Source organism: Crinia signifera, chromosome 3, assembly GCF_055691185.1.
Source record: "Crinia signifera chromosome 3, ASM5569118v1, whole genome shotgun sequence".
NCBI classification, from domain to species: Eukaryota; Metazoa; Chordata; class Amphibia; order Anura; family Myobatrachidae; genus Crinia; species Crinia signifera.
In genome coordinates, this window is record NC_139219.1 from 211,745,572 (window position 1) to 211,764,446 (window position 18,875).

At 39.8% G+C, this 18,875-nt stretch overlaps 1 protein-coding gene across 2 annotated transcripts in view; it reads left to right on the plus strand.

Annotated features, from left to right (window-relative positions):
• CSMD1 (CUB and Sushi multiple domains 1) overlaps positions 1-18,875 on the plus strand; it is a 1,658,539-nt gene that overhangs the window by 1,073,358 nt on the left and 566,306 nt on the right. For both annotated transcript variants that reach the window (XM_083177358.1, XM_083177357.1), the window contains exon 8: positions 10,933-11,020. In XM_083177358.1, coding sequence (XP_083033484.1) covers positions 10,933-11,020 — 88 coding nt within the window. The remainder of the gene's footprint in view (positions 1-10,932; positions 11,021-18,875) is intronic.

Consider the following 18,875-nt stretch of genomic DNA (forward strand, 5'->3'; position numbering starts at 1 on the left):
GTTCTATGGCTACAGTACCTTATCTATGTATTACAAAAGCATGTACTCACATTGTTGTAGCACTAATTTGAAACAGGAGGAATTGAAGGGAAAATGTATGATTGTGTATACAGATGATCATATCACGTTAGACACATTCTACTGTATATATAGTCACCTATTACAATCTATGATCAACTCCTGTTGAAAATACAGACTCTGGTTTTATAAAGTTGTTAAGAGTCTAATTCAGAAACACCATGGCCTGATGCAGAAGTATTTATTGGCAGTCACCCATCTCTGATTTTCTGCTAATGCTTCTACAAATCCCTTTTCTTATGCACATTCATTTAGCCGAATGTGCAAGGACTAAGACACCAACTTTTTTTTTAATTGCTTAAATTTTTATTGAAATTTTGTTGCATACAACAATAAAGAAAAAGGACAAACAAACCTTACAATGTAACATTGTCAATAATAGCAATAACAATAGACTCTGAGATAATGATATAAGAAAAGTGTACAATAAAATATAGGGTGATTTGAAGAATACGAGCTCTGCGTGGTTTTACATTTGGCATGAGTAAAAATAATAGAATATAAAGAAATAGCGTAGTCTCTAATGTAACTATGTGGTTCATATATTATAAACCAGCAGTTATAGCCCCCCGAGGAGTTGTTCCACCTGTCCCATTTAGTATGATACTGCTGAAGTGTACCTCGGGAGCGGTATGTAAATCTTTTAGGAGTAGAGACATCTTTTACCAATGCATGCCACTGATGTAGAAGGAGGGATTTCAGCAAGCCAATGATGCGCTATGATAACCTTAGCCAGAGTGGATAGACATAGGACATATCTATAAAGTGAAGGAGAATGACCCACCACAATGTCAAGGGCAAACATACATATAGCTGGTGATGCAGGTGGAAGTGTCGACTCCGTGGACACAATGTCAGCCCATACTGCACTCCAGAAGGCACACACCCCAGGACAAAGCCATAAATAATGCCAAAATTCTGCATCAGGGGAGCCACACCTAGGACAGTCTGCAGTGGATCTAAGACCCACCCTGTGCAGTACTACTGGAGTGCGATATGCACGGTGCAGACTGTAGAAGAATATCTGTTGCTATCTAATACAAGAAGTGGTGAGTTTAATCAAACTCAGGATTTGTATTCACTGTGTCTCCTCAATACAGCCCAGATCCCCCTCCCAATTGGCCCTTAAATTATCTAGGAGGTGAGGGGAGATGTGTAAGCGGAAAACAGTGTATATATTGGAAACTTGTTTGACTTAAGGTAGGTTTAGGAGTAAGTCCCTAAGTGGAGATGGTGAGATAGTCGGGGTAGAACTGTCAGATTGCCTCCAGATGGTCAGAATCTGTTTAAGAGAAGGGGGAAGGTTCCTAGGGGTCGAGCCAGAGAAAAGGAAGTGCAATGGGGATATCGAGGAGCCCATGCATACAACAAAAAAGGCAGAGAATGAGGGACTATCCTGATCCTAAGCCAATTAGAAATGTGCATTAATTGGGTTGGAAAATAATATAGACGGAGATTAGGCAGGCCTAGGCCTCCATCACATTTATCTCTCATCAAGGTTTGAAGAGCCACCCTAGGGGATCTACTCCCTCCAGACAAACGAGGAGAGAATACTATTAATTTTAGCAAACACCCTTTTTGGAATATAAATAGGGGAGTGTTGTAGGAGATACAAATATTTAGATTGCACAACCATCTTCAAGAGGTTAATACGCCCAGTCATAGTTAGGGGGAGCTTCTTCCATACCCGAACTTTCTTCTAGAGATCCATCGTGGTTCTGTAGTATGATGTACATATTCCCTAATGACAGGAGTGACCCAAACACCTAGATATTTGAAATGAAGGGTCCACTGCAATGGGCATGTGCTAGGAAGATTCCCAGGGACATCCCCACTGAGTGGTAAAATACTGGATTTATCCCAATTAATAAGGAGGCCAAAATAACCGACTCCAGCATTTCCGTTAATGAAGGTCCTGCACCTTTTAAGAAAAGGAGCATGTCGTCAGCGTATAGTGCAAGAACATCGTTCCCATGGGGATCCCCCAATATTTGTGTTATTACGAATTATACAGGCCAATTGTTCTATGGCTATAGCAAAAGGGGCTGGGGAGAGCAGGCAACCCTGCCTGGTTCCACGTCCCAGAGGGAAATGCGAGGTAATATATCAATTAATAGATAGTCTAGTTACGGGATTAGAGTAAAGCAATTGGACCCATCTTATAAAAATTGGGCCAAATTGAAATTTATGCATATCTTCCCACAAATATGGCCACTCAACTGAGTCAAATGCCTAGGCGGCATCTAAGGACACCACGAAAGAACTGGATGCATCCGAAAGACACCAACTATTAGCATTTGTGCATGCTGTAATACCAATTGGTGTGGCATCAGACACCACCATCAGTAGCACTGCTGAAACTTGCACATACTTACTTACTTTTTGACTCTCCTCTCCAGGAGAAGCCTGGAGAGGTAATGCTGATGTGTAATGTGGGGACAGATGTTGACATCATCAAGCACTGCCCCCATTTCAGTCACATTTCATAATTTGTGGGTCTACAAAGAGATGGCAGATGTAGTTTCTCTGTACGGCCATAGCTTTCTGTGTGAGCGGCTGTGAGCATTCGCAATACTTTGTATTTGTGTGCTCTATTAACCACCTGTCCATCATATTTCTGATACCATCTGACCTGATTTAAACAGTTCCTTTGTGTGTACTCTGCGTAACGCAAAAACATTTGCAAATAATTGCTCAAATACGTGAACATTGGCATTGCGTGCAGACTGCATGTGACTAAGAATCTGGCCTACTGTATAGCGCATACAGTATTTCGATTTACATATTACAGTATGGCTCATAATTAAAATCATATTGTTTTATGTTTATTTTTATTGCATCACTTTGGGCAATGGTAATAAGGAATTATCTCATTTATCTTGCCCCTTCCGTTAAGTCAAAGTGGTGTATTTACTATAGAAGTGAAATACTGTAGCAACCAATCGAATCTTACATCATTTATCTAGCGCCCTCTAAAATATAATAGATATAATCTGATTGGTTGCTATGGGCAACATATCTACTTCAATAAACTATCACTTTAATAACTATACACTAAAGTTTTGAAATAAGCATTGATGAAACACTGTAATGATATACTTGGCTTGACATTTTCAACTCATTGTTTCCAGATAAATGATCATCTGAATATCATCTCCTATGATTTCCAGTCTAATCATCCTTTATCAAATTTAATTATACTACAATGTGAGAACATTATATTATATGTATTTCACACCCTAATTGAGCATACTGTTTCACAATTTTGTGTTCCCTGCTGAGTTCGGATACATTTATCTATGTAAGCATAAAAGTATGATTTGCATATAATACACTACTTATGATATATATAAACTCCAAAACTGATATACATACATATACAGTGTGTATATATATATATATATATATATATATATATATATATATATATATATGAAGAAAGGGAAAAAGATCAGGGTGCACTTCCAGCCATGAATTAACACATTTAAAAATAACAATCTTATTTAACAATAAAAGATGTTCCATGTGTAATAATAAAATACACAATAAAAATGTATTTTGGCACAATTTGTTATCAAAAGAACTGTTGATTAGATTTCCGATCGTCGAAGAGATCTCCAACGCGTTTCGTCAAAAAGACTTCCTCAGGGGCAGTGGAAGCAGCATATTATATGAACAGTTCACATGTATTCTGTAACAGGAAAGTACGTAGAAATTTTTTCCCTTTTTAAATCAAGGAATCCTAAAATTGTTCCTCTAGAGTGGAATATTGCCACCATTCAGATATAACATCCAATAAGCATATATAGGGAACACAAGTGGTAAAGATGGCCCAGCGATAGTAGAAGGGTTCCACAGACAGTCAATAGAACAATCAGAAACTTTGCCAGAGTGTAATGGACCACAATAACAGGATGTGCAGTGCAGGAGTTCCAAAGCTGTATATATATATATATATATATATATATATATATATATATATATATATATATATATATATATAGTACAGTGTCCGAGTCCCGGCACTCCACACTCTCCTCAAGGAGTCACTTGCTCTGCTGCCATCCCGATCTGGGCGTAATGTATACCCAAGAAGATCGCAGGCTTCACTCAGAGGCTTGTGATGACAAATCAAGGTGCTTTTATTCACATCGATGAAAAATCAAGGTGCATAATTTTTCATCACAAGCCTCTGAGTGATGCCTGCGATCTTCATGGGTATATATGTAGTACAATATCACTAGAATTTGCACTATATATAAGAGAGGTCGCTATTAACACTAGGTCCCCTATTAGAGGGACCCACCCAATCTAATGTCAAAAACAATAGCGTTATACAGAGCCCAAATACAAATGGTAAAATAATTGATGTCTTTCCTCTTTCTTATATAACCATAACCAACAAAGATTTTATCTTAAATATAAAACATTTATTAAAAAACAAATATTAAAACAAGCCTTTTCTTGGAATTAAATCTTGTATCAGAAGTATTTTCTTGAGATTATGGATCATAACAAGTCCCCGACGCGTTTTGTCTCTTTGTGAGACTTCATCAGGGGTGTGACACTTTTTATATGAATCTACAAGAGAAGAACATGTTTATAAGTATACATCATATAATAAGAATACAACATATAATAGGAAAGACGGTACCTAGCACGGCGCCCATCGCATCGTATACCATAAGCCTTACAATGGCATGCGATGCGATGTTGCGCAATGGCACCCGATGTTATAAAATTTTAAATTGTATACAATCGCATTGTATGCCATTGTATGCCATATACAATGGTATACGATTTTAAATTGTATAAGCACCCTAATGGGTGTTTTTAATGTTAAATGGCCCCACTATAAGATTATTAATTGTATAAGCACCGTAATGGGTGCTTACAATGTTAAAAGCTCCCCCACGCCACCCCCAGTATCAACGCCAACCCAAAGCGTGGCGAGCACAGAAAGCCCGTGAGGGGCGGCGGTACGCGTCCTCCGACCTTTTCATACCCCCACTATCCACGTTGGCATCAAGTTGATTTTAGATAGTGTGGTGAGCGTCGCGAGCCGCCAAGCCCGAAGCGTGGCGAGCCCCACGAGGGGATGCGGAATACATATAAAGTAATACACGTCCCCTCGCAGGGCTCACTGCGCTCGCCATGCTTCGGGCTCGGGGGCTCGCTGCGCTCGCCACACTATCTAAAGTCAGCTCCACGCCGGCGTGGATAGTGGGGGTATGAAAAGGTCGGAGGACGCGTACCAGCTGCCCCTTGCCGGCTCGCATCGCTCGCCACACTTCGGGTTGGCGTTCATAGTGGAGGTGGCGTGGGGGTGCATTTAACATAAAAAATCGTATAGGGGGGCCAAAATCGCATCGCATGCGGCTATATGGCATGTGATGCAATACAATGCATAAGATGCCATATGATTGAAAATCGTGGGTGCCGTGCTAGGAAACAAGTACCGGAAAAACATTTACATATGACATAAAATGGATAAATGAAACAAATGGATAAAAAAATTTGAAAAAAAAATTGAAAAAATTAGGAACAGATGGAGCAAAGGAAGGACGAAATGTGTTAATCAGGAAAACATCTGCATTATATAAAGTTATGCACCCTTTATTTCCAAAATGGCAACATTTACTGTGCAAGATACTGTAATATTTGCTCAGGCAACTGCAATGGAGGAACAGTAGGTGGCGCTTCTTTATAAATTGTGACAGTTTATGCTTTTGTACAACTTGGCTTATCCTCCATGTTAAGTGAGGTTATGAAGCTTACCTGATCTGAACACAGTAATATTTTGCCCAAAAATACACTGTATTATGATGCCTGAATACAAATGCATATTCTGCAACTCCCTTTACTGTGAATTATATTATTTATTGTTTCTGATATCAATAAACTTTTAAAGTAGAGTTTATTTTTATGTATAGTAAGCATTTGTGGGAGATTTTATTTTACTTGTTATTTTCATAACTAGCAATGTACGGTTCAGTTTTCCAGCAATCCGAATACACCTGTATTTACTGGAACCGAACCAAAACCTGGTCCGGATCTCCCAAGTAGATCTGATTGTAACCAAGTTCTGGTTTGAATCTTCCCATACAGTAGTTCAGAATTTTTTTATTTTTTTTTACACCAAACAAAAAACTGAATCACTTAACGGTGATTTTGCCAAAACCAAAACACATCTCTATTCATAACACAACACATTTTCATGACATTTTTTCTGTACAAAAGAAAAATTCTCAGACAAGTGAAACGCACAGTAATTTTACTTCAGTAAAATAGAACTGCATCTTAATTCAACCTCAGCTTGTAAATGGAATACCTCCTCTGATCCAGAAGTAGCCCCTTGAAGTCTGAATTTAATTACTTTTAGATCAGCATAAGAAAGTTGACATTGATGTGCTGCTATTGACCCTAGAATGAAAGCTGCTTAGGTCTTACGTTCCGTGATCTCTTTGGAAACATACATTTCCCAAAGAGATCATCAAACAGCAATTATAGACAGCTGATTGCAAGGAAAAATGAAGCATTGTGAATTTTTTGCTGTAGTAATTGTGATTCAAAATATGACTGGGTCACGGGGCATAATACTAATTGTTTATTTGATTTTTTTTCTCTTATGGGAAGAAGCATGTAAATCATACTGTATGTAATTTTTTAATGAAGATAAAGAAGTCAATTTGATATATAAAGGGAAAATGTTATAATGGTACAGGCGCTTATTAATATATAAAAGCATGCATTTGAGGATTATGAAGCTGTTAAGAAGCTTAGATAACCTTGTTTTGATCTATTTTTAACTATAGTGCTTTAGATATATACTTTTCCTTGCCATGTCATTCTAGTATAGCTTTACCTAAAGGAATTATTTTATGTCAACCTTGCACCTCCCCCCTCCCCCCCCAGAAGGACCTTATTCTGGTTAATTCGCTCACATGCAAATTCGCATGCGAGCGTCATGTTTTTGCAATGCGCATTCACCAGGTGCATGCACCCAACATTGCGTCTGGTGGGCGGCCGAGGGTGGCGGGCCGGGGGACTCACCCATGGGAACACCCAGTGTTTCATGGGCGTTCCCATGAAAATGCTGGGCATTCCCATGGAAATTGTCCAATGACATGTGCGCCAGGGACAAGTAGCTGACATCACCGGATGTCAGCTGCCCACCCACTTCCTTCAGAATGGCCATGCACATCTAAGGTTGCATGCCTTCCACATCATTCGATGGTCAGCAACCATCAAATGATGTGGGTGTTCCCCCGCAGGCTGAGAATGGATGTTTATGTAAAACATCCATTCGCAGATAGTGCATGCGAACACATGCTGCAAATGGGTGGTGGCCAGGCCACCATTCGCAAGGCGGGGTTTGGTGGACTTGCAAGGCTGCGAATTCGCAGCCTTGTGAATCAACCAGAATAACCCCCAAAGTGCAATGATTTAAGATTTCTATGCTTTCTATAACACATACAAATTCAAACAGCAAACTACCTATCACGTATAACATGTAGCCGCTCAAAACAACAGCTCTCACATTTCATTACAGGATAATATAATCGATTGATATTATATTGATTGATATTGATATTATATTTAATTGATCGAATCGATACAAAACCAGTAATCTTCAAGCTATATATAATTTTTAGATAGCAACAGATTGGTTGCTACAGGCAGCTTTACTGGAAAACATGTGGACGATACCACATAGCGATATCTAGCACAAAACCCTGTGGGGTGCCAGCATTGGAAAGTGTATACACTCTTGCCGATGCCAGCTGTGAGAATCATCAGTCAGCAAAGGGAGCAGGCCATGGTTCGTTCTGCAGCATGGCTTTTGGTAGCGATATTATCCACCATCCAGCACATACAGGCAACAAAGGATGTCAATGATGATGATGTATGGGAGCCTGCATCATCAGCGACCTAGTGCGTACACACTAGAGGACATTCTGTTTTTGGCCCGTGGAAATTGGCTAAATTATTACTAGTGTTAACCAGTGTGTGTAGACCGCTTAGTGCATGTGTGTATCTGCGTGCTAGGGACCATAGACTGTAAACTCTACTTGGGCAAAGATTGATGTGGATCATAAAATAATCTTAAACTGTAAAGTCCTGTCTAATATGTGTTAATTGTTATGGAATAATGTAAATCTGGGGAGATGCATCCAATCTTAAAAAGAGATAAAGTGGAGAAGTTGCCCCTAGCAACCAATTAGCTTCCAACTATCATAATTTAGACTATGCTATATAAATTATAGCTACTGTAAAAGATGATTAGTTGCTATGGCAACTCCTCCATTGTACATCTCTTGAAGGTTTGAAACATTTACCCTTAAATGTCTAAAAAATAGAAAGATCTGCAGCATTTATTGTCACTGACAATGCAAACGTATAGCACAAACGTGTTATAATAGAGAAAAAAATTCTCAGCTAGAAAATAGAAGCCCCCCTCTTATAAATTGTGATCAATGCTATATGCATCTGAAAAATCTAACAAAAAAATAGAATGCTGCTACATTGCACCAATACTTTGAAGGACAAAAGTCAGAGTACTGTATAAGAGTCAGAGTACTGTATAAGTTAATACATTTCTGAATAAACACCTCATATGAATTAAGTCTACAATTATTGTCATTGGATTCAGAAGTCCTCTGGTATCTGTGATTTTATTCTATATTGTTTATCTCTCTCATGTCAATAAACTGATTATTCTAATAACTTCAAAAAAGAAAGAGGATTAACAGACATCTAGGGGTAAATGTAATAAAGCTTCCAAGAATAAAAATAGGTAATGTTGCCCATAGCAACCAATCAGATTCTAATATTTCTCTATTACATCCTATAAAATTTGATTGGTTGCTATTGGCAAAACCACCTCTTTTAATTTTTCGAAGCTTTAGGTGATTTAACCCTTAAGGCCCCAATACACTATGCGACTTCTATGAGAGAAGTCACATCTTATTCTCCTTCGGCCGCCCAGGACCCTGCTGGGTGGCAGGATTGCATGCAGTACTTCGGCATATGATGTATCGCATGTGATCCCCATTCCCTGTTATTGAGAGGGGGTCTGGCGCGGAGATATTGGCCCTTATTCTGGTTGACTCGCAAAGGCAAATTCATTCTCAAATGGACAAAAGCATGTACACTGCTGGTGAGGCAGATGTAACTTGTGCAGAAAGAATTCGATTTTGGTGGGGTTTTACTTCAAAGTGAGATCTATATAGCAGTGTAAAAATAAAGCAGTCAGTATTTACCCTGCACAGAAACAAAATAACTCACCCAAATCTAATTCTCTCTGCACATATTATGAGAATGAATTTGCCTTTGTGAGTGAACCATTATGTGATGCACATATGATCTTCGCCTCCGATGTCAGACACATGCTCTTTGGGCCAATTTTTGCCCGATTTTTTCAGCCCAATTCCCCGGACTTGGATGAAATTAAGCCCAAATCACATAGTGTATCGGGGGCCTTTGGAGTGGGAATGACACAGAATTAACATGAGCATTTGATATTCTTGTAGCTAAAGCTATGTCATTTAATTTCTTAATTTTTATTTTACTTTAATCTTACTTTTACTTCTGAATCTATATATGGGACAACACTTAGGACCCCTGCAGTTTGTTAGTTAAATGCCCATGTTCCTAGTGCAACTGCAGTTAGCTTATTCTCAATAAATATAGGTTATTCTGAATGTTAGTGAGACTGCACCAGAATGTCGACTGGAGTTGCGAGCACTTAATCAAGTTCAATATGGTTGAACCCTGTATGAAAAAAATCATGTTATTAGACTTGTAAAATCTACAAAGTAAAATGTGCTTTGTTATTGAATATACTGTATCCTTAACCTGCCATTTGGGAAATTAGTCTTTTAGGCTAAATGTATTCATCAGTAGGGATTGCCTTACAATTGATGACTCCAATCCTCAACATTGGCATTTCTCAAAGGTCCTAACAATAAATGCCACAGATTTCAACTTACAATGTTCAAAGAATATCTTAATGATACATGGTACTGTATAAGAACTGTTAATGAAACCATATTGGCCTAGATAGATAAAGCTATAATATTTAAGACCGTAAAAGAAGATTGCAGTAATCTTCACTACGCTTTTTGATATATAAAATATATATTTAAGGAAATGCAATAATATTTTGTGAAATGTTTCAATGCTTTGAACAAATGAACTGAATCCCACACAGCTTCTGGTTCCTCCTTTCCCATTATGGCGTAAAATATAAATTGCTAAATAGATTGCCAGACTTAGTCGGTGAATAACAAAACACAGTCAGCAAAAATGAATCCACTTGCATGAGCCTTTAGATCCTGTAAAATGCAACAGAAGGATTATATATGTACCAGCTGTACTTCTATGCTGGACATGCACTATAAACATGATCAGCCAAGTCCGTTGTTTTGATGATAAGCGTTGAGCATTTGTCAGTGTGTAACCCCCATAAACTAACAATACGATAACTAAAACATGACTCGATAAAACAAGAAATCTTTTTTTTTTTGCCAATGAGCCCATAAATGTTGGAGTTTGTAAGTGTGCAGCACGTAATACAAAGTGGGTGGCATCATCTATTAAGCCTAAGCACTGGAGATACATGGATTTAGCTTCAAAGTGGAGCATTATACAGATGCTGGGTCTATGACTGCAACGTTGTTCCTTGTCATTTATTAGACATATTTTATTTTAAATTAAAACATTGTAAATGTGGACTGTATAAGTGGACAGCACATGTGCTGTATAAGTATTACATTAGAATGAATACACGACAACAGACTGTATGTATAATCAATACATTATTCATTATTTTTGTTTTGTACTTTATTGTAGTAAGTCAAGGTGGCATACCAACAGCTACAGACATGTGCCCTGATCCTGGCATTCCAGACAATGGGAAAAGAACAGGCTTCGATTACAGGTAAGTGGACATTTAAAGTTATTTCTGTTGTGAAAATAGAATTGGATTTTTACATGATTTGTTTTATAGCATTAACTACGTAAGTTTCAGTATTTGTCCTTCTTTGACTATTCACTGCCTTTTTTGTTGTCTATTGAGTATGTTAACTTATTGCTTTATCACAAATGTTATTTCATGCTGTAAGTTTTTATGTGCAATGACTAGACTGTAAATTGTTTATAAATCCCCAATTATCCAGTAGGCTAATAGTGACAGCAAACTACTTTCCCCACTTTAACTAAGGTGTTCCAGATATTAGAGTATCAAATTGTCAACAGAAAGGGCCAAATGTACTACCCCACAATTTGCTGGAGCTAGCCAGATTTTAGTGAGAAAGTAATTCGATTTAACCCTTTGAGTGCCAACGTTGCTGTGATAGATCCCCAAAATATCCACTAAAAATGCCAGCATGGGCCTATTAGATTTGGTTCCTGGAGTGAACACATGTTTAGTGGTGGTCCTCATTATGCAAAAACAGCATATACATATTTGTCATATACAATACTATCATTTGCCCTTCCTTATCCCACAGCAAGCGATTTTAGAGAAGTTTGAGAAATGTTATGGAAAGTTCCACTCGGCTGGATAGGGACAGTCCCATTGAGTGGCTTTCCTGTAGCTGCGCAAACCCGAAGATGCTCTGGCAAGCGGGCATAGAGGGGACATTGATGTAGTGAATGGCATAGAGGGATCAGTGATGTAGTGTAGGGTATAGAAAGGTCCGTGATGTAGTGTAGGGTTGAAAGGGGAGTCAGTGATGTGTAGGATTTAGAGCAGGGCTGGGCAACACCGCCCTCCAGATGTTGATGAACTACACATCCCAGCATGCCTTGCATCAGTTTCAGCATGGCCACATAGCAAAACTAATGCAAAGCATCCTGGGATGTGTAGTTCATTAACATCTGGAGGGCCGGTGTTGCCCAGCCCTGATTTAGAGGCATCAGTAATGTCTTGTAAGGTGTACACGGGGTCAGTGATTTACAGTAGTGGTGGGTATAGAGGGTTCTCTGATGCAGTGGTGGGTATTTGGGGGTCAGTGATAGATTATAGGATATAGAGGGATTAGTAATGCAGTGGCACATATATATATATATATATATATATATATATATATATATATATATATATATATATATATATATATGGTGGTCAGTGGTGTACTGAAGGGATCAGTAAATTACTTAAACCAAGTACTCAGTACTTGAATTAAGACACAAATGCCAGAAAAGTTATGCAATCTGGGTAATAAACAGAGGTCAGTGGTCCTATACTAATGCGTTTTGTCACATAGCACTATGCATAAACTAATGTGTTCAATTTTGGTATTGGGGTGCATGCTCTGGGCTCAAATTGGTCTACAATTGTCCTTCACTGAACTAAGCTTCAAGCTATTACCTGGCCAGCGCTGCAGTCACTGCATCCTAGTTTCCTGCAGAGCCTGAGCTCCCTATAACCTCATGGCATCTGTGTAGTGGGGAGGATCCGAGAGCCAGGCAGCCTGCTATGCCTACAGTGAAGTGAAACAGATAATAAGTTATCCAAAAGGGATGACTGTATTGGTACTGCTCTGTCAAGCAGCAACTGAAATGGGGGGCAGTACGGATGATGTAACCGTACTTGCGTGGGTTTACTCCGGGTACTCTGGTTTCCTCCCACAATCCAAAAATATACTGGTACGTTAATTGGCTGCCAACAAAATTAACCCTAGAATGTCTGTGTGTGCATGTACTTGTGGTAGGGAATATAGATTGTAAGCTCCACTGGGGCAGGGACTGATGTGAGTGTTCAACTATACTCTGTAAAGCGCTGCGTAATATGTGTGCGCTATATAAGAAACGGTTAATAAATAAATGTCACTACACCTATCGTAAACATGCACAAAAAGAAGAAGGAGATAGTTGCGCTAAACAAGGTAAACATCAGGGTGGCAATTAAAAGATATGTATGTATTATTTAAATAAAAAGCTATAAGATAACACTTAGAAATTAAAACACAAAAATGTATATATATATATCTAAAATAAAATGATTGTTATCCTAATAAGTAGCTGTAGTGGTAAATAAGATACGATATCTGCAGCTTGAAAAAGCTGCAGATAGCGGCGAAAATTGTCTCGGCCTTGGTACCCCTACAAGAGATGATATTTCTAACTTTTCACCTATGAGACCTCCTCCAAGTGAGCCCTTGTGCCTGCAACCACCTACATACATTGGAAAAAATCCATTGTGAACTCCAACACACTCAGGATCTGCTACCAGGCACTGGACATTCTTATTGTTAAGGTACGCCACCCTCTTAATGTGCCCGGAAAAGGTGCTATTAGATTCTACTACATTTATTCCACCTTCTCATTTGGAAAAAGGAGCTACAACGGGTATGGTTCATTAGGTCACCAGCATTATGGTAGACAAGCATTAGGTCGACAACATAAGGTCGACATGAGTTAATGTAGGAAGGTAGACATGACTTTAGGTCCACAGGGTCATTAGGTCGACAGACATTAATCGGAATGTCAACACAGTCAACTTAAACACTAAAATGTAGCACCTAGTCCTTTCACATGGCTCGCTGCACTCTATTTTATTCTCCCACCACGCCCTAGTGGATGGTAGGGCATGAAATACTGCCTGTTGGCACATGTCGTGTCATGGAGACCGAAACATAGCACTGCGTCCCCTCGCATGGCTCGCTACACTCATCATGCTTTGGGCATGATGCCTCGTTACGCTCGGCACACTATTTTATTCTCCCACCATGACCTAGTGAATGGTAGGGCATGAAATACCGCCTGCCGGCACAAATTTGCTACAAAACCCAGTAAAAAAAATCCATGTCGACCTGATGAACCTGTCCCACTGCAATTATATTGGAATTTATATCTTATTTTGGTATAGGAAAATTTAGGGGGGTTTGCAAATTGATATTGGGGGATGAGTGCAGACTGGCAATTTAGCATTACTATTAGTGGTGCTGTTTGTACAATTTGCTTCCATCTCATACACCCAACCCCCTCAAAAGGTCTCAGCCCATTAGGACTGCTTACATACTTTTACCAAACTGTTTTCACCTCCCAATCTAACCCATCTAGATATTCTACAAAAAAGAGAAACCGTTTTTATTACAGAATTAGTATGTTCTGTTTATCAGTATAATGTGAGGCATTTTGCAAGTGACTAGTGGAAGGATGAATAATTGGATTTATGTTAGAAGGTTTTGATGACTTTCCAGAAAGCTTTATTTTTTTCAGCCAAGGACTTACTGCTGAATACGAAGCAGTCATAGATTAACAGTGCTTTAGCTGCAATTTACATTTCTTTGTCAGCTTTCAGAAGATATCAATTCAGCCAGAATTGTTCCATCTCAAGCTTTAGATCCAATCATAGAATATCATTTGTTTGCCATACCTAATATTAGTATGCTTTCTATCTAACTCACTTTAGTGTTATCATTATTATTATTATCATCCTTTTGTCATATCTCTGCCATATTCAGCAGCACTTTACAGTCATAGAAATCTGTTAATGTATTAATCTAGTATTCACAATATAACTTCTATACAGCAGGCACCCAAATACAGACACACTAAAGTGCCAATTTATACCAGATAAACAAACTGGGACTCACAGAGTTGGGCTGAGTTTACAAAAAAAACATAGGTGTAAGTTGTGTCTTCAAAAAAATGTAATTTACATATTATTCAAAGAAGCCTGTGACTGTGCTTATTATGTAGAATGCATAATTTATGCAGGTAGCATAAATTATGCAATTAGCCTAAAATATGTTTAGTATATTACTTCAGAACATTTCAGTGGGGATTACCCATTATTTTATCTCAGGCAGTGGGAAAACTTGTTGAACAAATAATTATTAGTGTATTGTCACATGTAAGGTTGATTGTGGACCCGGACAAGCTTGGAGTACGGGGCCCTGATTTGAGGAGACAATGACAAATGTAGCAAGATGAGATTTATTCATACCCAATAGGAAGTAACAAACAGTATGAAGTGATGTTGACGAGGCAAAATTAGACCACAATTACAATAATAGTGTTCTTGCACTGCAGTGTGCTGGGAGGATGCAGACCAGTCACCCTAGCGCTCAGGCATAGTAGTGGTGAACTTGGAGAATACAGGACAGCATACAGAGCAGTAAACAGAGGAGACTGATAGGTGAAGCACAGCAAGTGCAGGTTACAGGGATGGATCCGATTAACAGAGTGCAGTGAAGGTTACAGGATGTAACAGTGAACAGGATTCGATGCAGGTTACCAGGATGTACCAGCAAGCTGGATTCGATGCAGGTTAACAGGATGTACCAGCATACAAAACACAGCAGGTGCAGGTTACCAAAATGTACCATAGGTGCAGATTACAAAGATATACTGTACTGTAGGTGCAGGTTACCATGATGTACCATAGATGCAGATTTACCAGGATGAGCCAATGGGCAGATATGCATAGCAGGAGACTGGGATTGAATTTGGGAGCAGATCATGTAGTGCCAGTGACCAAGATTGAACCGGATGGGCAGGGATGCACAGCAGGAGACCAGGGTTAAACTGAATGAGCAGAGATGCCCAGCAGGAGACTGGGATTCAACAAATGAGCAGTGTTAGAAATTCAGGTTACCGGGATAAAACCAGATGGGCAGAGTTGCACAAAAAAAGACCAGGATTGAATTGATGAGCAGAGCTTGCAGTGCCGTTGACTGGGATTGAACTCGATGGGCAGAGATGCACAGCAGGATACTGGGATTGAACCAATGAGCAAAGCTTGCAGTGTAGGTGACCGGAATTGAACCATATGGGCAGGGATGCACAGCAGGAGGCCAGGGTTGAACCGGATGGGCAGAGATGTCCAGCAGGAGACCGGGATTGAACAAATGAGCAGAGTTTGCAGTGCAGGTTACCAGGATAAAGCCAGATGGGCAGAGTTGCACAACAGGAGACTATGATTGAACTGATGAGCAAAGCTTGCAGTGCAGGTGACCAGGATTGAAATAAATGGGCAGGGATGCACAGCCGGAGACTGGGATTATTCCGATGAGCAGTTTACAGCACAGATGTCCAGGATTGAACCAAATGGGCAGAGTTGCACAGCAGGAGACCGGGATAGAACTGATGAACAAGGCAGCTACCTGGGAACACTGGGATGGACCGATGATAGCAGCAGGGCAGCTTCTCAGGCTAGACATTGAAACCAGGTGGTGCAATGGACAGTAATGCACTGGAGTCATCCAAAAACATGGAGCAGTATAGCAAAGCACTAGTGATTCCTCAGTGCTGGGAGGCTAAAGATATCCCCCCCCCCAGTTGGTGATAGGTCATGGTAATTAGTTGATGACAGAGTGGTTCTGGATGTATTAGCTGATCTAGAATGTTGTGGCTGTGGCCAGTACTAGGCTTGGAGGGAAACTCCAGTGTTTGTGAACCATATGAATACTATGATGGCCGCAGCATCAGCGGAGGCTGGAAACATGTAGAAATGCATACATGATGATGGCAGGGAGTTACATTTGAGGCTGCAGTAGAGTAGATGACAGGTGCTTCGCTGCACATACAGTGGATAATTGCCTAGCAGGGCAGTGCTGATAAACAATGTTTTGTAACATGTGTTAAGGCACATCCTAGCCATTTGCACCATGGCTCTGTAAGGAACAAATTATTGCTGTTAAGAAGATATACTTGCTTACCTGACCCTCTCCATGAGGGAGAAAATGCTCTGTTCCTGGTCTTCCCTGATAATGTATGATTGCCATCACCTGTGGTGAAACACCTTTCTTATCAATTAACTAGCTCACTACAGGTGATGGCAATCATACATTACCAGGGAAGTTCAGGAACAGAGCATATTTCCCCTCATGGAGAGAGTCAGGTAAGCAAGTATGTGTTAAGTGTTATTTTGCTAATTCATAGATACCTCCATAGACTGAAGAACCAATGAAATTACATAGCAGTGGCACAAACACACAGCAGTCACTTTTAGAATATACTGATGTATCCTCTTACGTTGCATACTGTACTGTGGCAAACAAATCGCAGCTTAGTGGACAGAAAATGCATGTTATATGTTATGTGTATGCTCCCACTGCACTGAAGTGAATAATAGCCAGTGGGTATACTGGCCGGTGGTGATCCCAAACAAAACTCATTTTTGGAAGGACTACCTCTGATCATTAATGAAGAGTTTGATGATGAGGGTATTGGCAGAGGAGATTGCATGTACTGGTATAAACTTCTAATAGCTGATATTGGGGCAGATGTATCATAGCGGCACGATAAGCGCCGCTATGATACTTCCTGCTTCGCCTCAATAGCGAGGCGAAGCAGGAAGGGACATCGACAAGATGTATTAACATCTTGTCTGCCGAAGCGGGGGAGCGTTAACTCCCCCCTCCGGCGATGTCCCTTTCTGGAGATAGCGCATCAGTTAATACTGATGCGCTATCTCCTGTCCCCCGGCCGGCCGCACTGGGCATGCGCGGGATCTCGCTGTTCACGCGAGATCCCCAGCACAGCCCAGACCTAACAGCAGGGACAGCGCTGTCCCTGCTGTTTAGATAGGGCTTCGCCAGCCTGATGCTGGCGAAGCCAAAGCAGGCTTCCTGCGGAACGGTCAGCGATGCTGACCGTTCATACATTCGGCTTGCTATCATTTTGATAGCAGCGCCGATATGGACAGGGGAGCATAGCGCCCCTGTCCATTACCGCATCCCGGCTCTATCATACATGGGGGAGAAGCGGTATCAGTGCACATAACGTGCGCTGATACCCTTCTCCCTCATAACGACGGATAATACATCTGCCCCATTGGTCTTTATTTTATTCTTTTACAAATTATTATTATTTTGTAGTTAAATAACTCACATAAACTCAGTGCAAATTATGTAACAGGGAAGAGGTGCCAAGAAGGTTAATGGCCCTATCTCTACTAACTCACAAATGGTACAAATGACTTAACAATTGAGTAAAAAAAAATCAACAGAGAAGTTTTTTTTTGATCTTATGCCCAGACATGGCAAGATCCCTCTTTTTGTCAAGGGCAAGAACTGTTGCTAATAATTGATGACTTATCTCTTTGACACAAATAACATCTTCATCATCAACATCCTCATTAGCATCAGATATACAAATATCCTCTTCATTTTGTTGCTCTATCACACTAGCATCCTCAATGTTAAAGCCTTCATATTTACTTCTGCTCATCCCCACATTTGCATAATTGTGAAAGGAGGCTTTGCTATGAGTACAAGGGCCAAAAAATGTCATGCACACCTCCTATGCAATAGCTAATGTAGGCACCCCTAGACTCTCCTCAGGAATTTGTAACACAGTGTGCTCTTCAGCCTTAGAGACACTGACTTTTAAAGGTGACACATTTACTAAACTCAGAGTGAAAAGGTGTTGCATCATCATCATCATCATCATCATCATCATCATCATCATCATCATAATATGAGGTTACAGAAGAAGATTCCTGACTGCATTTGGCCCTTGTTTCTGCAATAGGCATGCTTCCAGTGCATTAAATAGCAATATTACTAACAGGACCACAACTTGCAAAAAAAAAAAAGGCTGTGGCATGAGCCTTTCTTTTCCACTGTGTGTGTTGTATGGCATGTTGGTATTTTTACATTGTTTGGCAATTATTTTCTTTTTATTTAAGAGGTAATGTTTTCTTGAAGATTTCCAGTGCCTTTTCTTAAACTTTGTATTCTCTGGACCATGTTTGGTAAATAATAAGCACAGATGTATTCTTACTTATTGTTGCTGCTTATAGCAGCATGCCCTGGTGATACCACAATTTTTGTGTGTCA